General features: G+C 42.7%; 2 protein-coding genes across 9 annotated transcripts in view; one reads left to right on the top strand and one right to left on the bottom strand.

Annotated features, from left to right (window-relative positions):
* KIAA0586 (KIAA0586 ortholog) overlaps positions 1 to 9,801 on the bottom strand; it is a 76,695-nt gene extending 66,894 nt beyond the window's left edge. For all 4 annotated transcript variants that reach the window (XM_021292792.2, XM_021292793.2, XM_021292794.2 and 1 more), the window contains exons 1-9: positions 9,528 to 9,801; positions 7,518 to 7,597; positions 6,367 to 6,436; positions 4,193 to 4,259; positions 3,350 to 3,527; positions 2,737 to 2,970; positions 2,043 to 2,211; positions 1,403 to 1,570; positions 135 to 255 (exon numbers count right to left, since the gene is read on the bottom strand). In XM_021292792.2, coding sequence (XP_021148467.2) covers positions 135 to 255; positions 1,403 to 1,570; positions 2,043 to 2,211; positions 2,737 to 2,970; positions 3,350 to 3,527; positions 4,193 to 4,259; positions 6,367 to 6,436; positions 7,518 to 7,597; positions 9,528 to 9,801 — 1,361 coding nt within the window. The remainder of the gene's footprint in view (positions 1 to 134; positions 256 to 1,402; positions 1,571 to 2,042; positions 2,212 to 2,736; positions 2,971 to 3,349; positions 3,528 to 4,192; positions 4,260 to 6,366; positions 6,437 to 7,517; positions 7,598 to 9,527) is intronic.
* A 197-nt stretch (positions 9,802 to 9,998) lies between these two features.
* Positions 9,999 to 18,367, top strand: TIMM9 (translocase of inner mitochondrial membrane 9). 5 transcript variants are annotated; one of them, XM_065063217.1, is made up of 5 exons: positions 10,134 to 10,149; positions 11,643 to 11,771; positions 14,659 to 14,727; positions 15,058 to 15,153; positions 17,844 to 18,367. In XM_065063217.1, exons 3-5 carry the CDS (start codon positions 14,689 to 14,691, stop codon positions 17,976 to 17,978), a joined length of 270 nt encoding a protein of 89 aa, XP_064919289.1. In that variant the 5' UTR covers positions 10,134 to 10,149; positions 11,643 to 11,771; positions 14,659 to 14,688; the 3' UTR covers positions 17,979 to 18,367. The 5 variants fall into 5 exon arrangements, with proteins under 5 accessions (XP_064919288.1, XP_064919291.1, XP_064919289.1 ...); XM_065063216.1 differs by lacking the exon at positions 11,643 to 11,771 and having other exon boundaries at positions 9,999 to 10,149; XM_065063219.1 differs by lacking the exon at positions 11,643 to 11,771 and having other exon boundaries at positions 10,044 to 10,149; positions 14,664 to 14,727.
* The last annotated feature ends 3,223 nt before the right edge of the window (positions 18,368 to 21,590 follow it).

The raw sequence follows: 21,590 nt of genomic DNA, 5'->3' as shown, positions 1-21,590 counted from the left end.
TTTACTGCAAGAGCAGCTTTGTCAGACTCAAGGGCCACACCAGCGACTCTATTAGACCATCAGTATCTTTCTCAATTTCATTAAAAACAAACAAACAAACAAAATCTTAATTTTGGACTGTTGGGTCTATTTACCTGTCTCTCTCAGAGTGCCAGCTCATTTTATTACTATTTAATGCTGCCACCTTGGAAGACTCGATTTGCCTCAGTGGCATTTCTTCAGAATTCGGAATATGCTCAACAAGTCTGTCTTCATCTAAGGCAGAAAAAAATAAAGTTAAGTTTGTTCTACATATTTAATACTTAGTGCCATGATCTAGTAAACGGACTAGAGTTGGACCAAGGGTTGGACTCGATGATCTCTGAGGTCTTTTCCAACCCAGTCGATTCTGTGATTCTGTGATACATATTTAATACTTGATTTTCCTTTCCAGATATTTCACCATTATTTAACACCAAGGATAGTAAAAATATTTTTTAGATTTTAAAATATAAATTTACTTCAGATAAGTTTCACAAAACCACTCACACTAATCTACCTTACTATGACTGATTTACATTAGCAAAGTCAGAGAACAGATGAATGAAACTGTGACGGTAATGAACTGAGTCACAGGAAAACATTCTGTCCATAATGTCACAGATCTGTTGTTCTTCTTTTGTCGCATTTAATTTATTTGTGGACCCAGGCAACAACAGGAGTATGTGACAGCTGAGAAGGATCTGATGAAGACACAAACAGGCATTTTGGCTGTAACAGAGTACACTGACTGGATCTTTTAAATGTTCTTCCTCAGCCTAAGATCCTCAAGCAATTCTAAACACAAGTAGCTAAAAAAAGATGCTTTTTGATTAAATCTTCAAAACTGAGCTTCATGCCACTAAGTTGATTAAAAGCAGCAAAAGAAATTTACTTTCTTTGCTTTAGACATGTTTTCATTAAGATGGCCTAGACACCTTACAAACGCGTGTTTTTGTGAAAAAAATAAATCAGTTTAACCAATGATAATGACCAAGTTATTGAGTACATCCTAAGTTTTTCATTATTCTAATACAATCTTCCTTAAACCTGACAATGAAGGTCATTCAATTTTTCATCTGAGAAAATATTTCAGTGAGCAATCATGTTGAGATGCTATCAGTTAAATCAGTATTGTCACTAAGTCTTTAGTTCGTTAAGAGTGACTTATCCACAAAACTAACCCTTCCCAAATATAAATACTTATATTCAGAATATATGTATTTAAGTGCCAGCAAACCAACAGCTCAGGATAGGTGAGGACCACACAAAGTGAACCCCAGGCCGTACTATTCATGCCAGCGGAGGACAGGAGCATCTTACTCAAATACCTTCTCTTGTGGATTTGGGAATATCTTCCTTTTCTGCTACAGGGTTTTCATACCTTCACTTGCAGATTTGGGAATATTTTCCTTTTCTGTTACAGGGTTTTCTTTCTTTGAGATTTTCACATTTTTTGATACAGGTTCTGGAGCATACTTGCGAGGAACTGGTGTCTGCAGAGAAGATTTTTGTGTATGAATGCCACAATTTTGAAATTGGCTTGAATATGCTGCAGAGAGGGAAAACAAAAAGTTATACAAATGTTAATAATTCATAGGAAAACAAATCTAGAAAAAAAAAATCATACCAATATTACAAATTTCTTCACAAAAATTCAGGACATTATAGAACTAGATAAACAGGAAGAAAGTTTCAGACTTAAAAGGGATCAAAAAAACTGACCGCCATAGTATAAGTGAGTTCATTACAAGCTTCTGCACAGGTTACTTCTCAGTAAGATTATTTTAGATTAAGTCTAGGCCTCTCTCGATACAGACAAAACAGTTATTAAACATCAAACTCTCACTTAAACTGGAACATTTTCAGAGTAAATGGTATATAAAGCATATTAGGCAATAAAACCAATTATACAGAAGAAATGTGTACTACTCATTACTGATGTGATGTACAATCCAATATTAATGGAAAAAAATGAATGCATAACTAGCACTGGAAGTAAGATATTAAGAATTTGTCTTCACCTTGGGCATGTGCACCACTGGTAGGAAATAATCCACTGTGACATGACGATGCTTCGTTAATAAGCAATCGCTGTTCTGGCTTCTCAGGTTGTTTTGTCACAAGACTGAAGGAAGGGACATGAATTTGCTGTAACCCCCCTGTGCTGACTGCAGAGCTAATGAGATGAGACTAAAAAACAAAATTACAAAGTACTTAATACATGTGCTAGTTTCCCAATTAAAAATCTAAACATGAATACTTGCCATATAATCATATTCATCAGATTTTCAGATGTTACTTGAGAGAAAAGTAATTTACAACAACCTCAGAACACAGACATGCTTGGACATTATTCCACCTTTCAAAAAGTAAGGAGGACTCTCCAAAGAAACAACTTACACCTCTTCTTCGATTTTTAATCTGACTGGGTACTTATTAAATGAAAGTTTCTTCAGTTAACACAGGTCTAAACAATTTCTTAGTGGGAATAAGAGCATTTCACAATTTCTGCATTTACTTTCCACAGACACAAAAATTAAGTAGGGGAGAGGAGCAGATATCTGGGACAGAACCACAAATAAAACTGCAAAAGCTCCCAGCTCATGTGCTGGCCACTGGATCTTTCTTTCTAATACTAAAATATAGTCCAAATTACTATGAAATTAACACAGAAGAAATTATTAAGTTAAAGCTTCTGCATTGCTACTTAGATACCTGAAAATTCATCTGTTGCTCCTGTAACTTTTCCAAATGCTGAATCCGTTGCACCATGAAAGTATTAATTTGTTTTTCAAGCTCACTGACTCTGTCGTGACAGTGGGGCTTCTCCTGTTGAGTCCTCATGTTTGTTTGCTGATCAGCAACACGCTGCAGTTGTCTGTCTGTCTCCTGCAGTTTATGAAGTAATGCTGAAACTGAGTTAACTTTTGCTTCCAAATCATTTTGAACCTGCAAGAGAGGTGGGGGAAAAAATAAGGAATAGAAAAATCCTTTCTGTGAGGTACAAGCAGGAAGAGAACAAAACATCCTTCCCATCATCATGGAGCGATTTGCTTCCCAGGAGACACAAATAAAATACCAGTCGACCCTAACATATGGTGGTTTAGCAAAACTATGAATTCTTCTAAAAGATAAATCAAACGTTCTCTGTCCATTTTCCCATTTAGCCAAATTAGTTCTCTTTGGTATATTGGTCAATAAGTCTGAGATCACTAACGCACAGAAAGCAGTGAGCAGACACATTCGGTTTCTCTGTCTCTACTACCAACAATTTCAACATTTACTATTTTAAGCGGACAAAGAACTAATATTACCACAAAATACTTACTTTGAGAAGCGGAGCCGTAGTAGCAATGGCAGCAGCAGTTGCTGCTGCAATGGTTGTCGCAGAATCAACTTCCATGTGTGTTGACCTGGTGTCTTGACCAACACTTGCCTTTTTTTCTGTAGAGGCACTTCCTAAGAGCTGGACCTTCACCTCCTTAGGTACAGGAGTATTTTGAGTTCTATAAAAATAAACAAGTGCCTGTAAATAGCACTGTCTTCTCCACATCCCTCCAAACAAATGATTTCCCACAGGTAGCACTGGTATCACTACTTATATAAGCATTTCTCCTTTAAGTTCTACATGCCCAAGAAATTATTTTATTCTCATTTTTCAGCACGACATGGGAAGCTTCTCAGGATTATGTTACAGATTCTAATATAAAAGTCATTTCCCTGTCATGACTGCAGCCACAACAAAGAATATGTTTACAGGTTGTATTTTGCAAAGTTCAATGTACTAATAGCAAAATCCAACTAAATTTCTAATGTTTAAGTTTTCTGGCCTATGGATAAACACGGCATGTGTCCTTATCTGTCTTTAAAATACTATATGGTTTTGGTACGAAATAAATTATCAGAGCAGATCTTGCCTGACTCCTGTATCATGAAATCACTAATTCAAATAATCTAAAGCCATTACCAAAAACATGTAAAATAAACAAGATACTCCAGTGAGCTCTGAACAATAAAATAAACTGAAAACACCTTCATAGACAAAAAAGAATACTAACAGAGAACTATAAGAAATACTTTTTCCTTACCACCTATGCATTTTGGCAGAAACTGAAGAAGTAGCAAAGGAGTAGACAGAGCAGCTGAGACACTAACACCACCACATACTTACTTTTTCTTTAACACCGCTCTCAAAGCTTCTTTCTGACCAGTAGCATACTGAGAAATAAAAACGTCATCTGTGGGAAAGGAAGGACATGAAATACACTTTGTCAGGTTAATTGGCACAGAATGTCTATTTTAGAGGTACACACAAAGCGTTATTTCAACAACATGTGCAATTTTGCTGCAAAGAATCTGTTGCATGCATCAACCATTTTATCTATTGCAATAACAAATCGATTCACTTCACTAAGTAGCAGATTTAAATCATTATAAGAGTAAGGGTAGGCTTCATTTAACACAACTTTATCTAGTACTGAATGTCGGTATCAATGAAATCTATTTTGGTATGCTGTGAAAATGACAATACCTCACCTTCATAAAATCTGGGGAAAAATGCCATATAAATGGTAACTTGAGTTCACACAAACCATTCAATAAAACTCTGAAAATTCTAACTTGAAAAAAATATATTATTTTTTAAATAGAACTGTGATATGAATATTTCCCTGCAGTCATCATAAATTACAACAGATTCTCTTAATAGCTTAAAATTACGCCAAGTTGGGAGGGAGTGTCAACCTGCTGGAAGGCAGGAGGGCTCTGCAGAGGGATCTGGATAGACTGGAAAAATGGGCTGATTCCAATGGGATGAAGTTCAACAAGACCAAGTGCCGGGTGCTGCACTTTGGTCACAACAACCCCCTGCAGCGCTCCAGGCTGGGCGCAGAGTGGCTGGAGAGCAGTCAGACAGAAAGGGACCTGGGGGTGCTAACTGACAGGAAGCTCAACATGAGCCAACAGTGTGCCCAGGTGGCCAAGAAGGCCAACGGTATCCTGTCCTGTATCAAAAACAGCGTGGTCAGCAGGACAAGGGCAGTGATCCTTCCCCTGTGCTCTGCATTGGGGAGGCCACACCTGGAGTATTGTGTTCAGTTCTGGGCCCCTCAGTTCAGGAAAGAGATTGAAGTGCTGGAGCGGGTCCAGAGAAGAGCAACACGACTGGGGAAGGGACATGAACATAAGACCTATGAGGAGAGGCTGAAGGAGCTGGGGTTGTTTAGTCTAGAGAAGAGGAGGCTTAGAGCTGAGCTCATCACTCTCTATAACTACCTGAAGGGCAGTTCTAGCCAGGTGGGGATTGGTCTCTTCTCCCAGGCAGTCAGCAATAGGACAAGGGGCCATGGGCTTAAACTCTACCAGGGGAAATTTAGGCTGGATATTAGAAAGAAATTCTTTACAGAGAGAGTGGTCAGGCATTGGAATGGCTGCCCAGGGAGGTGCTGGACTCAACGTCCCTAGAGGTTTTTAAACTGAGATTGGACATGGCACTTAGTGCCATGATCTAGTAAACGGACTAGAGTTGGACCAAGGGTTGGACTGGATGATCTCTGAGGTCTTTTCCAACCCAGTCAATTCTGTGATTCTGTGATTGCGGCCTCTCCTTCATCCACTGTTTCCTGGGCAGAGCGAAAAACTCAAGATGTGGCAAGTTTGGTGTTTCAGAGCTACTGCTAATTACACACAGCTAGTAACTAGCTGCTGCCTCTGTGAGTGTAACAAAGGAAAGTACAGTATTGCTTTTTGGCCTTCAATGGGGGCATTGATTTGCATTTCTTTCCTCTACACAACTACAGATATCCAAGAAACCTGCAGAAGTGTATTTTCCTTACAAAGTCTTCACTTCTGCAAATCTGACTGAAACTGACAGATTCAGAAGTTAAAGGCATTGACAATGCAATATCTTAGATTCTCAAGGACTAAAAATACACTTTTGATGGTGTAGCTTGCTTGCAGAAAAATATGTATTTGCAGTACCATTACTCACAACAGGAAAATGCATCCAAACAATGTGTGCCTCCCCTAAATTCTCTGTTCAGAGACATGAATAGTTCGATTAGCAAACAGAATCGCAACATCCTGGTGCACTGGTAGAAATCCCCCTCGGTTAATCACAAGGGCTACATAAGCTGGTGTAATGCCAGAAGGACTTCAGTAAAATTTACAAAATTTAAGAATGTAAACTATAATCATAATCTTTTTATTGAAGAAACCTTTGACTATTTTCAGTCAAAGCTTCTATATTGAAGAAAAATACCTAGAACAAAATTAAAGCTCCCTTTTCCTCTAATTAATTAATCAGTTTTGTTACAAAAACAAGGGCTGCAGCAGTACATTGATTACCTTTAGGTCTCCTGCTGTCTTCCAGCAGCCGTGAAGGATCTTCTTGTACTACAGCTTCTCCAGGATAATCCTTTAGAAAAAGAAGAGCAGAAAAGCATATGGCAAAGCCTCTGGTATCGGTGGCCAAAATTTTAGAAGCGCATGGCATTGCTGAATATACAAAAGGAAGCATGTCCACACACTAACACAAAGTCTTGGAACAAAATCTGTTAAGATCTCTACCGTAGAATCATCTGGACTTTGTAATCAAGAACTCACAGGACGTTTTAGGGACAAAACCCTAGAAACACAATTCAAACTAAAAGTATATATTCTGAGTGATGATTAAGCGTATTCTCCTCAGTTACAGCCAAAGAAGTAGTAGTGAAACTGCACGTGTTTACGTGCTAATCTCAAACAATTCAGGATTACCCACACACACGAAATTAAGCACTCGTAACACTGACTGCAGAACTGAAGGGATAGAGAGAGTTGAATTTTCATGAAGTGGAATCCATGAAAAATCAAAGTCTATGAGGAGCCATAAGGGCAAGTCAGGAAGGTTAAAATCTCTTAATTAACCTTATTTGATGGTGGAGAACTCCACCGTCCCTTTGAGACTTTTGTTCAGCTCACCAGGTCTACTCTGAGCCATGCAGAGATTTTGCTGCTACCCTTTCACAGCACAGGTTAATTTTATCCTCATGCATGCTCATCACAGTAGGTATGCCCAAGAGGCAAGTCTCCACTGCAGGTAAGATACAACAAACAAATCACAAGGAAATAAGCCTTTTAATTGTAAGTATCAGAGAGTTCCAAATAAACTGATGTCCATTTCATTATCTGTGATATGAAGAGAAAAAAAACTACAAAAAGTTTTAGGCTTTTAGGATGGGTATTATACCATGTGTAACCACCTTTTCAAAGGAAGAATTATGCTAAAATTCAGAAACATACCTTGGTATTTACTATGCAACAGGTAAACAAACCCCCTCCAAACAGTTCAGCATTAATATCACATTTGCAGCAACTCAAAGAGGAAAGAAGATGCACAGTTATTATGCAGAAGCTAAGCCAAAGGTTTCCTTTACTTTTACAGAAGCTACAACTTTTTGAGAAAAATGCTGTTCTCTTAGTGTCGGATTGCAGGAAGCAACGGTAACTTTTCTTACCATTTGCGATAAAAACATCGGCTTTGTAGAATCTTCTCCTGAAAGCAGATGTTCTGGATGTCCTTTAGTACTCAGGACTCCTAAAATAAAAGTAGTTTTACTGTGGTCATAATGATTTTTTAAATGCAGTAGGCTGATTAAGCCAGACCTCAACCTTTCCTCTGCCTGTATCCTTAAATACCTGAATGTAATGACATTGATAACACAAAGAATGCTGAAGCTTACAAAAACTAATTAATTCTGTGAGCCTAGACTATAGACTTTTGTTTCAAAATATACAAAAAAGTCCCTGAAAAAGGAGCATTTAGAGAAAAATAAAAGGAAAAAAAAAAATAATCAACTTTTGGTCTCTCTTCCAGTATAAAACCACAAAATAACTCAGAAAATTCCATGAAAACACAAAGAAGGCCCAAATATTGGAACTCCTCAGAGATGTCTCTTGGCAGGAGCAATATTCTGTTAAGCACAGATTTCCTTGCTGACTATACTTTGAGCATAAAATTGAAGAAATATTTATGGTGTCTAAAAAGATAAAGTACAAATTGCATTTAAACCTGTGACACAATGGAAAAGTCCTGTCTTATTTCATAGCATCACAGCAGAGTTTGGGTGGGAAGGGAGCTTCCAAGCTCCAGTGCCACCCCTGCCGTGAGCAGGGACATCTTCACCAGCTCAGGTTGCTCAGAGCCCCGTCCAGCCTGGCCTGGGATGTCTCCAGGGATGGTTCATCCACCACCTCTCTGGCCAACCTGGGCCAGGCTCTCACCACCCTCAGGGCCAAAAATTTCTTCCTCGTGTCAAGCCTGAATCTCCCCTCCTTTAGTCTAAAACTATCATCCCTTGTCCTATTGCAACAAACCCTGCTAAAGTCTGTCCCCATCTTTCTTATTGGTCCCTTTTTAGTATGGAAAGGCCACAATAAGGTCTCCCCTGCACTTCTCTTCTCCAGGCTGAACACGCCAACTCTCTCAGCCTGTCCTCATGTACCTCCACACACACTGTTCCATCCTGCCTAAAACCTTCCTGCCCAGCGTATTTGTGAAAAGTCAGTATAACAGTCATGACTTCTCTGATAAAGATGAGAGTTGCCTAATAATTAAGGACGAGGAATTTGGAGCCAAGAGTGTTGTTCTGTTAACAGGGCACTGACTGACACCTCACCCTGCACAAGCTGCTTTTTGTGTGCAAAACAAAGCCAGGGAAACCAGTCAAACACAACTTTTGAAAGAGTGTTAATATTTGCAGTACCAAAACACAAAGATACCTTCATTATAAAACCACTACATGACTGGGGGTCCTGGGGGACAGCAGGGTGACCATGAGCCAGCACTGGGCCCTTGTGGCCAGGAAGGCCAATGGTACCTGGGGTGGGTTAGAAGGGGGTGGTCAGTAGGTCAGAGAGGTTCTCCTGCCCCTCTGCTCTGCCCTGGGGAGACCACACCTGGAATATTGTGTCCAGTTGTGGCCCCTCAGTTCCAGCAGGACAGGGAACTGCTGGAGAGAGTCCAGTGCAGCCACCAAGATGCTGAAGGGAGTGGAGCATCTCCCGTGTGAGGAAAGGCTGAGGGAGCTGGGGCTCTGGAGCTGGAGAAGAGGAGACTGAGGGGTGACCTCATTCATGTTTACAGATATATAAAGGATGAGCGTCAAGAGGATGGAGCCAGGCTCTTCTTGCTGACAACCGATAGGACAAGGGGCAATGGGTTCAAACAGGAACACAGGAGGTTCCACTTAAATATGAGAAGAAAATTCTTCTCAGTGAGGGTGGCAGAGCCTGGCCCAGGCTGCCCAGGGGGTTGTGGAGTCTCCTTCTGTGCAGACATTCCAACCCGCCTGGACACCTTCCTGTGTAACCTCATCTGGGTGTTCCTGCTCCATGGGGGGATTGCACTGGATGAGCTTTCCATGTCCCTTCCAACCCCTGACATTCTGTGATTCTGTGAAAACACACCACAGAGTGATTTTCACCTCAAACCTAAGCCGAACACCCACCCACGGTAAATCCCGCACCTGGGGTCGCGCCGCCGGAGGCTCCGTGTGTCGCTCGGCTCCTCGGAGCCCTGCTCGCCGCCACGGCCGGAGGAGCGCGGGGCGCCGGGCACGGACAGACCCCGTCACGCAGCTTCTTCACAGCGATCGTCACTTTCTCCCCGCGGCCGCCGGCTCTGGTCACGCTCTCAATAGGCTTCTCCCTGTGGACACTCGTGGAGTGAACGAGCACGTCGGCCGCCGTGAGGCTGAGCAGGGACTCCTGGCTGGGGCTGGGGCTGCCTCCCGCCGCCATGCGAATCCCATCACGCAGCGCTGGACAGGAGTTCACCAGCAGCGCCCTGACTAAGAGACCATCCCCTCAGCCGCCTGACCCCGCGGAGCTAAAGTGGCCTGAAGGCGCCGGGGGACGGTTCCCCGGCGGTCTGAGGGACAGAGAATCCCGCCGCACCGCTCTGCTCCCCGCACCGGAAGCGCCCGCTGCCATAGCAGCGGCGCCCGCCCGCGCCTCTTCACGCCTGCGCGGGGTCCTCTCCTCAATAGCGTCCGGCAGGAAACCCGCGCCCGCTGCCGGTAGCGCGGGGGCAGCTGAGGGCGCTGCGCTGCGGGCGGAGGGTGGACGCGCGGGCTCGTGGCGGTGCGGGTGAGTGCGCGCGCGCGCGGGCGGGCGGGCGGTGGCGCCTCCTGTGAGGGACCGGGCGGGGAACTCGGGATGGCCCTGGCCCGGTCCCGCTGTCTCCCGGCCCGGTGGGGAGGGACGGCGGCGTGGACGGCGGCAGGCCCGGCGCCAGCCGTCAGGTGCGGCCCTTCGCGGGGTTGGGCGGCGCTGGGCCATGTGGCGCGGAAAAGGTCCCGTGAATGAAGAGAAAATCGCCACTTTTGGGTTATTTCCCTAGTGTCGGGGCGTCTCTTTCTCCGTCGCATGGAGCGGTACCCGCCTGGGCCTGGCCAGGGCTGTTGGGCCGGGTCTGGGCTTGAGGAGTCTCTCCCTGACAGAAAAACTCAAGGTGCCCTTGAAAGCGTTAAGTGAAGGATGTAGTAAGACAATTTCACCTCGGTTTTGGTTTGGTTTTTTGTTGTTGTTGTTGTTTTAATCTCCAGCTCAGGTTTATGATCTTACTGGGTCACAAGTATCAGCCAGGCCTAATCTATCTTCTCGAACAGCCCCCTTTGCATGTGTTCTGTCTGTTGAACAGGCTCTCAGGGTGCCTGGTTTCAGGCTGCCTGTGTTAACTCACCTTCCACCTTACAAGACCTTTCCTGCCATTGATCTTTTTTTCCTCAGAGCCAGTTCTAACCCACAGCCATGATATCGTGAATTATAACAACCTGTGTACCAGGTGCATCTGATTATCCAGCCGCGTTCTGACCAGTCCCTGCCTTACCCCACCGTGTGCCTCTGAAGGCTGGATGCAGCATGTGGAGCAAGAAAACCTTTGTGTAACCACATTGCAAACACTAGTCTGAGGGAGAACGATAAGAAAACATTTGTGTAACCACTTTTCAAGCACCAGCCTGAAGGAAAGCAGCTGGACCCGCTCCAGGACTGGGGCAGAGCCGTCATGGCTGCAGGCCCACAGCACCGGGAGTTTGGTGTTAAATTGCCTCTTGCCCTGAATTTTACGTGATTAGCTTAGCAGCCTGCTGGTTTCATAGCTACTTGTAGTTTGATTTAATTCAGTAAAAGAGTTTTTTAATTCAATGAGGTGGGGTTTTTTCTGATGTCAGTCAAGTTCTAGCCTGGTAATTCCCAAGGGTAGAAAAACCCTTTCTTTACAAGCTGTGGATGCTTTATCTTGACACATTTCTTTGATATACCTATTCTGAATATACCTAGTATTGAACATAAAGAGGATTTGAACACCCGTGCTGTACAGCCAATCTCATCCATATGGTCCAAATACCTAAATGCTACTCTTTTCCAAATTAAGCCACAAGCTCAGTTGAATTCCCAATATCTTTATTTTTCTTTGTCCTATTTACATACATTCAGAAAGACTTGTTTGGTGTTCTGCATGTATAATTAGAAGCTAGAAAAGTTGCAGGCTCCTCTGTATAGAATAGGCTGTGCCTACGCTTCATTCAGATTGTTAATTAGGATAACAAGTGTGATGGATTTATGGTGTATCTCCACAGGCTGCTCCCCTGGGAAAATGTAGCTCCTCACAGATGGGCTAAAAAAAAGCCAATAAAAACCCCCCAAAAAAACGAGCCACGGGGCTTGTTTTGTTTCCATGGCAAAAGTTACTGTTGACTCAAGATTAGGTAAGAGACTCTAATGTTGATTACATCAGTGGAAAAAAAAACTTCCTCGCTGTACTTTACAGTGTGTGTTTCACCTGTAGGAACTCCAGGCTGTGAAATGGAGGAAGGCGTTTCAGCCACCCAGCAGTACAGTAATTATAATCAAAAGTTCTGTTGCAGGTATTAGCACTTAGCAGTAGTTGTGTTCCTGAGCCCTCAGATTCCAAAGGTCTGGAGATACAGCTGGGGAAGCTGTAAGCCCACATGGAGGAAGTTTGAGAAGAGCTCTTGCCTCTAGTTCTGGCTGCTGTTCCTCCCGCCATGGAAGCAGATAGGTGGTTGACTCAGCCTAGCTAGGAATCATTAACCTAATATTTTTATTTAATAAACGAGCTTTAGCTTTTTAAAAGAAGCTGTCAGTCTGTAGTGATTTCATGTTTCCATGGCAATGGGAGTGGCAGCCACAGCAGAAGGAAATATTAGAAGCATTTTCCAGATTCTAAAACGGGGCTGGGAGCTGGGATGGATCTTGCATAGAGAAGAAGTTTGACTGACTAAAGCCTTTATTATCTTTGGAAAGTGGATGGAAAACCCATTATGCCTAACTATGAGAAATGAAAACCTCAAGTTATCCTTAACTGCTAGTTTTGCTCAAAGAGGCTTATCTTTAAAGAATGTCTCTTTAGAACATCCAAACATATTTGGAAGGGCTCCAGGGCCTTTGGAGAAGGGAGACGTCCTGCCTGTTGCTGCTCTTCTGGTGAACTAGCAAATCCAGACCATGTTGCAGTGCTTTATTCAGAGATATTTGTTTCCTTCAGTGTGATGTGTTTAAAAGTACAACGCCGAATTTTCAAATCACATTCAGCCCAGAGGAAAGTAACCCAGACTACGTACGCTTAAACCTGAAGCACGCTTGGGTTGTTTGAACAGCTCTATAAGCAGCTGTGTGGTGCGTTAGTCAAGGTGTCAAGCCCCATAATGGGCTTTTTCATCACTTTTTTTAGCTTATTTCGCAGGCTGGAGGGAAAGGGGACAAACAACAGGAAAACTTGAAACTATACATTTAACCTGTTTTAAGAAGAAACCACATACGCACACTTCTGGGAATGTTTAGGTGGTGCATTTGTAGATGTTAAGGCAGCTGCCTGTAATTTATAGCTACTAAAGGGGTGCAGCTGAGCCATGTAATTTCACTGCCTGCTGCGTCGAAAGGGTAAAATACCTGTACAGGGACAAGTGCTTCAGACAGTGAAAAATCAGATAGTGCTGTTGTGCTGATTTAAATCTGAGCTATTTCCCAAGTGCAAGTATAAAAGCTTTGTGGAACTACAGTTCAGTAAAACTGTAATTTTAAGCCTGCCAAACTAGTCACCAAAGATCAAAAGATCAGGTTTGTTATAAACAAGCATAATGAAGCAATACTGAGTGTGAGAAAACGGCACTTTCATGACTTGAAGCTTTAGCTTTCTGTGCTTGGGAGAGGACAAAAGTCTTTCCTGTTCTCTCTTGTTTTTAACTCTGTTTAATAATCTACTTATACTGACTTTATAGAATTGTCACTGATTATTCTTCTAACAGGCTGAGAAATGAGACAGTGGAGGCACTATTCATTTTCACTAGCTGTTCTGCCACATAAGTCACATCCACCTCACCTAGAACAAGTTAGAGGTTTACATTAACCTAACACCTTGTTTCTTTTGAGCAACCATATATATCCTATAGGATATTATTCCACTGTATATTATTCCACTGCTGGGAGGGGGTGTGGGGAGAGCACATGCATGTGAGAGTCCATGGTGCTATTTTTAGTTGCTTAGTTTTCTTTCTGCTGTAGAAATAATTAGTGTCATTTTGTTCTTGTTCAGAAGGCTTGCTCACCCTCTCCCCTCTGCTGAGAGGCTGGAATAGTTTAAGCTTTCTAAAACATGAATGTCTTGCTCAAAATTTGGCAAAGCATAATACAGATTAGTTACAAGTAGCCCTTGCTTAAGGAGTGAAATTAACTTGTTTTCACAGAGGGATTACACTTCAGTGTTAATTTTTCTCCCACAGGTTGATGTGAATGACAAGAACATGATCCTTCAGTTTAAATGTGCAATATTAGCCTGCATTATCATCTGTGCCAGGTCTTAGACAATATATAAATGAAGGGAAAAGGAAGACTTACCTTTCAGTATTGTTCTAGAAAACTAGCAGGGATGCATTCAAGCCTTAACTTGTTTACTGTGTTACATCAGGAATGTGAATCTTCTTTGAGGATGTTTGCTGGAATTCTTGGATCTGTGGCTGTTCATTCTTCCCTTGTTGTCTGTTTCACTTCCTTTAAGGCCACTCTCATTCTTCTGTGTTTTCTTGTCTTTAATTCACTGTATTCAATGACCAGAACATTTGCTCTAGTTTAAGCGTTTGGTGAGAATGCGGCTACATAGAAACCAGGCATCTGCTTCTCCGATGCGAGCTGGCTCATGCCACATCTATTCAGAGTTGCTGCTATTCTGTGCTTGCCTTTTTTCCTCACTGTTTTTACAGATGACATCTAAAGTCACTTAAACTGTCATGCTAGAAAATGTTGTTGGTTGCTTCTCCCCAATCCTGCCCTAGTCTGAAAACATAAAATACTGTGGTTTTTTTCTTTTTTGGTCACTTTAAATGCTTGAAATTCTTACAGTGTTTAAACAACAGCACTTAACAGGTGGATTTGGGATGGTTTCATACCTGAAATTGTCTTGGATGTTCTTTTAACTGAATACATTGCATATAGATAACTCTCCTTCAAGTGGATGGCTTGAAACTTTGCTAGCAAAGTTGCATTTAAACACACTTCAAGAACATAAAACTGTTCTGTTGTAAAATGCTGGAAGTTCCTACGTATGCTTTTTGTTTGAAACTCAACTTTTGTTTTCAGAATAGGTGAGTGAACCACAGGCAGTAGAATATGGCTGGACAGATATCGGAATCTGATCAGATCAAGCAGGTAAGATGCTGTATTCATGAGTGGTGGCTTTGAAGATCTTGTATTACTCTGTCACACAGAGTACAAGGTGTAGGGCATGGAAAAGGACATCTGAGTTAAGACTAGTTCTGTAGCAATCAAAAATTAAACATTTGACCATTGACACACAGTATAGTATCTGATTCGAGTGCTAACAGCATGTGGTGCTGAAATCTTCTGACCGATAGTAAATTTTTCTAGTGACTTGTCCTTTAAATGTTATTGTCACCAGATGGCCCATGCAGCTGTGTGTAAGAAAAATTAATGTAGAAATTTTTTTATACTCATTGTCTCTTCATTTTTTATTTACAGTTCAAGGAGTTTCTTGGAACATACAATAAACTTACAGAAAACTGCTTCCTGGATTGCATAAAGGATTTCACTAGCAGAGAGGTTAAACCAGAAGAGGTAGGTAAAAGTTTCTTATGCTTTTAATGACCCTTTGGTACAATTGCTGCGTAGCATTCAAATTTCCTAAGCAACTTAGAGTTTTGATCTTTCAACTAGCTAAAAGGCTAGGTGGAAGTCTTTAGGGGAGTATAGGTGTCTGGCATCTTAGCTTCCAAATGTGTTACTGGAAGGGAAATCGTTTGTCTGTAGTTCTGCTTCTCTAAATACAACCAAAGCTGATGACAAAGGCTTCTTTGCAATCTAAGAGTTTGTTTACAAAAAGAAAACAACCAGCCAACCGAAGTCAGGTGCGTTTGATGTGTTAGATCATCAGCTACAGACAAACCATGGGCTAAGACCTCCTGAGGTTTTGTCATTGTCATCTTTTCAGTATGTGCACACAGAGGCAATCTTCCCAATCGTGCTGCCGAGTACGGCTGCTTATTGTAACTCCATGTATTTAATTCTCTGAGCTATCAGTGGAGGTTCTTGTGCCTCCGCTTCTCATGGGTGGTATCTTTTTGGACGTGGAAGCTGCCCTCCTACAGCCTGTGTCTCGTTCTTTGAAGGTAGAATCCTACTGAAATACTTGTTTACCTCCCCACATTCCCTGCATTGCAGTGAGTCACAGAAACATGGGCCTCCAAAGCTCTGGCTGTTAAATCCATTTCTTTGCATTGCAGGGAGCTCCATCACATCATCGTCTGCAAAAAAGATTAAGCTCTCGATAAGATTAGTTGCGTGTTTTTTGCCTCTCCTCTCCCATTGAGAGGCTGTTTCAGAATCTCATAGTTTTCTTGGTTAAAAGTCTAATAACCTTTGCTTGACTCTGCTGGTGAGGGGAGGAAAAAATCCTGAAGTTTTAAGCTAACTATTGGTTTTGAGCATTTTCTGTCTCCTTGGAGTTTAACTCCTCAGTGCAGGCAAAACTCATGTCTCCTTTCAGCTTTTGGTTTGCTGTGCTAAACAAAGCTCTCTCAGCTTCCCAAGGCAGATTCCTTGCTTCTCTGGTCTTCTCTGCATCTGCTTTAGTGGAATTTTTATAGACTACAGGAGGCCAGAATTATTTTGGATAATTCCTTGTCGCTCTCTTTTACCAACTCCTTTTGAATTGCTTGAACAATACAAGGAGTGTCAGTTAACAGAACTGACAGAGCATTAGTGGCACAACCTCTTTACCTTTCTGGGATGGTATTTGATTTCCAGTAGAGGATTATAATTATTTCTTCTGCTACCTACAGCGTTCCTAGAATGTCTTTTAAAATAACGGTTTATATAGTCTTTCATTAAACACCTGGGATTGAAAACCAAAGAATGCTCATTAGAGGAGAATTAAGATTAACTTAGATACAAAAAATATTCTTAGATTCCGATCTGTTTTGCTTCTGTGCTCCGCAAAGGGGCCACATCTGGCAGTACAGGAGCCGTCTCTTCATGATGGAGGCTAGGAAGAAACTTTCTTATGGGAAGTTTTATCCATAATTAATCATTATGGGGTTTCTTGCAGAGCATCTGGCTCTTGCCCCTGCTGGAAACAGGACACTGGTCTAGACAGACCACTGGTCTGATCTGGTGTGGAAACTGCTACGTTCCTATTTAAAGGTGTAGTTTCTTATTAAATAATTAAGATGAATACCTCCACGAATTTTCTTTCGGATTCTATGTTTGAAAAAACAGCTTCTGACCTCTTTCCCTACAGCAAGACTGCACTACAAGTCTAGACTTCCCTGGGCACCGTAACACAAATATCACACCCTCTGGGAGAAGCAGCTTGGGGTAGTTCCGGAATTTGTTTCCTAAGTCAGACTTAACTCCTGCTTAACAGGTTTTGCTGTAGCTGATGCCAGGTCCAGGAGAAGGGCCGGTGGTGGGTGGTTTGCAGAGCTGCATGGCTTTTTTTGTCTTGCTTATTTTCAGCCACCCTGCTTTTCACATCCCTTTATACTGAGCAGAATCAAAGCAATTTCTGGTTTTCTAGTAATCATGCCAAGTGCTTGTCTTTCTATCTAAATTTGTTAACTTTTACAGTGATGGCAAAGCTTGGAACTATGCTACAGAATATCCAATTTGTAGAACAGTTGCTCAGAGATAATCTCATAACTTTCTCTGCAGTTAAATTTAGAGGTTTGGGTGGGTTTTTTTCTTTCTTTAAAAAATAATACCGTGGGTTGAATAGGCCCTGGTATTTATTTCCCTGTCCAGCTGACAGATAGAACTTCAGAGAGTACTCTGGTTGCTTTTGTGAAGATTAACCAAGGAAGTACAAGGAACAAGGTCAAAAGAAAGGTTAAAATGAACTAGCACACAGTAGACCATATTTGGCTGTCAAAGATAGTATGTGTTTGTAAACAGAATTTTAAAAGTAAGATACTAATTGAATAGATTTAGTATTTATTGTGAAATAAAATGCATTATATACTTTAATTTCACAAGATGTGCCCACAGATGAAATGGTAATATCTCCTGGATCTGAGATGTATTCCATTAAGACTTCCATATAAGAATGAATATTAGAACATGTTTCAGACATCCCTCAAAAACTAAGCTTTGTATTTTCCGGTGCAAAATTAGACGCTCCTTGAGGCTTAGCACAGAATATGAGATGCCGTCACCTAATCGTTTATCCCCGTATATATTCATATTTTGGGTCCTGTTTGGGGAAGTGGTTTAATTGCTGTTTGAAGCCTTTTGTTTCCCTCTTCCTCTAGATGACGTGCTCAGACCACTGCCTACAGAAGTATTTAAAAATGACACAAAGGATCTCCATGAGATTCCAGGAGTACCATATCCAGCAGAACGAAGCTCTGGCAGCTAAAGCAGGACTGCTCAGCCAACCTCGTTAGACAAGAGCGCTCTGAGCAGACTTTACAAGCAGTGCCAGTGTTCACTGAGCAAGAACACACATTTTGGATTTTCTGCTGTCGGGATATGCAGCTCGGAAGAGATTTCTAGATGCTGTTCAGACAGTGGAAACCATGAAGGGTTAAACAAGAAGTTAGTCATGGTGGACTGGCAATGGAGTCTGTTTCTGAGGCCCTTTTCACTCTATGGTGGAGTAATATCGATACAAACTTTTCCTGGGCCCACAGTCCGGTATGTTTAAATTGCGAGGGGGGTGGGAGGGTTATACTTCCTTTCTGCTAGGACTGGTTCAGATGGAAAATGTGTAATATGGGAAATACACTTTTTAAAATTTAATTCAAGTGAAATAAACGGGAACTGTACACTTGTACGTATGTTCTTTCCAAAGATACTTTTAGGATGCTGCTTGAGAGCAGCAGTTTGTTTGCTGTGGTCTCATTCCTCCTCGGCTACTACAGAGTTCTGTTCATTCACTACTGCTTCAAGTTGCTGATAGGTAATGGGATCAGTGACTTTGTTTCAGCAGCTGGGGATTTGTGAATGTGTTATTTCTCTCAATTTGGGAAGAAATTCCATTAAACCACCCTCATTCTGACTCTCCTGGAGTGCTGGGTGGTGAGGATTAGAGTTTCAGTTTGAAGTGACAGAGAACCGCTGTAACTAAGGAGCTCCGGGAGGCAGGGACGCTCTCCCAGCTTGTCCCTGGGGCGTATTTGCCTCATGCTTCACCGGGTCATTTACAAGGGACACGAGTGTGCCCCAGGCACCTGTAGACACTCCTCATTTCCCTCGGGGAACCCCAGGGCTCCTCCAAAACCGGCTGCCTTGCCTGATGCAAGCGGCATGCGCTCCGAGCACGGAGCTTGCTGGCAGCTTTCTCTGTTAACAACAGAAAGTACAAGGTATGCACAAAACAATGGCTTTTTTTTTGCTGCTGGAGAGAGAAGTTTGTGGAAGCGAACAGTTCTGATGTTATGGTTTTGCTTTAGAAAAAACACCAGACCTTGGAAAGAATCTTGAGCTAAAATGCTGCAGATTGTTAGGACAGTAGAATGATAGCTGATAGGCACATTTTACTTTAGATCTGACTAATAAAACACAGTAACAAAAGGAACTGAACGAAATTACCAAATCGATTTTGAGATTTCAGACAATGAAGACTGAAACAAAGCGATTTCACGTCAGCTGCCAGGTTCTGTTCTTGGGTAGAAAGGCAACAACAAAGAACAGAAGCATCACGGTCCATTCGGTGATGGATTCGTGATGGTTCGTTTACCTTGATCTCGAAGTGCAAAATTAAGGCAACCAAGACGCCAAGGGGTTATAATTCAATCAAACAGTTTTGCTTTACTATTTTGCTCGTAAAGTGGCACACGATAGAGAAAAAGGGGAAAAGAGGGTTGGTTACCACCATGGGTCCAAAGGCGTCCCTCTGCTGATCCTCCATCGTGATCAGGGATCCTTTGGTGGGGAGATCTCAACAATGTCCAGTCGGGAATCTTCTTTTATGCTTCTTCACCCCCCCCACCTCGCTCCCATCGATTGAGGCCAATCTCCGCCTTTGTTTCACAATCCAGGCTTAAACTGCACAGGCCTAAAAAGTCTCCACTTTGCTTGCCAGAACCCATCTATGCCTGCGATGGTTCGCGTTTGGGGGTCTCTTACTGGTCCGTTGGGTGACCTCGAGACCCTTAGTGAGCCTCTGCACATGCTCTTCGTTGTTGGCCTTAGGAACAGGGAGGAGGTGGGGACAAGTTTGAGTGAGGCAGCAGGTGAAAATCCATCTTCTGTATGGCAGCTATTGTCCCCAGGATGCGGAGACCTGTATAATACAGTTCCCTTTAGGAGGTGGGGGCAAGTTTGGCTGAGGCAGCATGTGAAGTCCACACAGCAGCTATTGTTACCGGTAGCCCCCCGGGCCGGAGAGACCTGTGCAACACAAGTGTTTTCCTCATTGTCCAATTCTTTCTACCAGGCCATCTGTTCTACAAGTCCCTGATGGCGATGGTCGGGAAATACTGTTCGGACCGACTCCTCCAGGAAGTCAGCACACAGCACTTGAGGAATCTCGTTCAAATCCTGAGAAGTCCATTAAGCTCAGCTCCAAAATTCCTTGAATGAGTCTGGTTCAAACTCTACGTGTAAAAGCAATTAGAGCTTGTGACACCTAAACTTACATTATGCTTGCACCCTCAGTTTCAAGAAGACGGCATTAAAAAAACTCTAACAATTCTGCTAAATATTAGATTTTTTAAATTATGTTTTACCTTACTTGACACTCTTTGGCATTTTGGTGACAGGTTCTTTCTGTAACCACAACAGCGAGCATTCAACACTCAAGCTTTACTAAGTTCAGGACTGTAAAATGATGGTCAGGTCTGTTTCCCCAGGATTTCTCACATATAGAAACAAAAGCAACTGAAAGACATACGAAAGACCCTAAATCACTCTTAAAAAAAATTCTATATTTATACAATGCTTGAAAAGACTATGGCTGGTTACAATTTATTCTGTAAATCACTTTGATCCGAGGGAAAGTGAGAGGGAAAGGCTGCTGAGGAGCTGGGCTTGCTGTATGAATATTTAAAGTGGTATACTTGACATACCACCATTTATTTCAAATAATTGATGGAGAAATCCAGTTGGTGGTTGTTTCTGTATTTCACACATCCTGCCCTTCCTGGGATATGGATTTAGGGACCCTCTTCCCCCCTCTTCCTGCCCAAGCACGTTGAATTTCTGTGCGTGCTGCTGCCCCGGGAACTCAACAGGAACTCTGTTTTCAGTCCGGGCTGAGGGGAAGGTTTCAACCTCCTTCTCAGCCAGGCACACTCCAAACCCCTTATGGGTGAGAAAGGGGGGTTTTCCACCTCTCCTGCCTTTTTTTGCAGCGGGGCTGCTCAGATCTCTGGCACCAAGTGCCTTTGTGCCCCACGGAGGACACGGATCCCGTGGGGACGTGGATCCCGCTCCGGGCACCTTCAGTCCCGCCACCTCCTCCCGGCCATGGCGGGAAAGGCCGCGACGGGCATAAGCTGAAATGAAACAGGAAAAAGGGAGACAAAACCAGGACACAATGCAACAGTGAAGAAAACAACAATTAAGTGACCCAGCTCAATGCTGGCAATCAAGAATTTGGCTATAAAGAGCAAACCTCCATGGAGAAGCTGCTGGCTTGGCACGCTGTAGTCACAGGGTAGCAAGTTGAGTGTAAGCAGAAGGAATCAAGGTTGGTTTTGTTTGTTTTTCAATATCTTTAAACCTTACCCATTCGTAAGGGAAGTAATTTTCAGGAAATGAACGAGCATCAAGGGACAGAATTTTAAGCCGTGCGTACACGTAAACAAGTTGCCTGTTCAAAAGAAAAAACCCAACGCATCCTTGTGCAATGTAACAAAGTTCCACGCAAATTCCACATCTTACCTTATGTAAATGGCAGGATGATGCAAATTGGGTCGAACTGTACCCAGATGAGGGATTAGAGGAGGAATAGTTCAGAAATAGCTGAAGAAAGGGACGGGGCTGGACTGGAACAGCTGGGTGACTGGAGAGCAGGGAGACGTGGCCAAAGCACAGAATTCTGTCCCTCGCTG

Source organism: Columba livia, chromosome 5 (assembly GCF_036013475.1).
Source record: "Columba livia isolate bColLiv1 breed racing homer chromosome 5, bColLiv1.pat.W.v2, whole genome shotgun sequence".
NCBI lineage: Eukaryota > Metazoa > Chordata > Aves > Columbiformes > Columbidae > Columba > Columba livia.
This window is presented reverse-complemented; position numbering and strand designations above follow the sequence as displayed.

Coding starts and splice junctions, on each gene's coding strand:
- TIMM9 (XM_065063216.1), top strand. CDS start 14,689: ATGGCTGGACAGATATCGGAATCTGATCAGATCAAGCAG. Junction 14,728..15,057: donor AATCTGATCAGATCAAGCAG/GTAAGATGCTGT, acceptor TTTTATTTACAG/TTCAAGGAGTTTCTTGGAAC. Junction 15,154..17,843: donor GAGAGGTTAAACCAGAAGAG/GTAGGTAAAAGT, acceptor CTCTTCCTCTAG/ATGACGTGCTCAGACCACTG.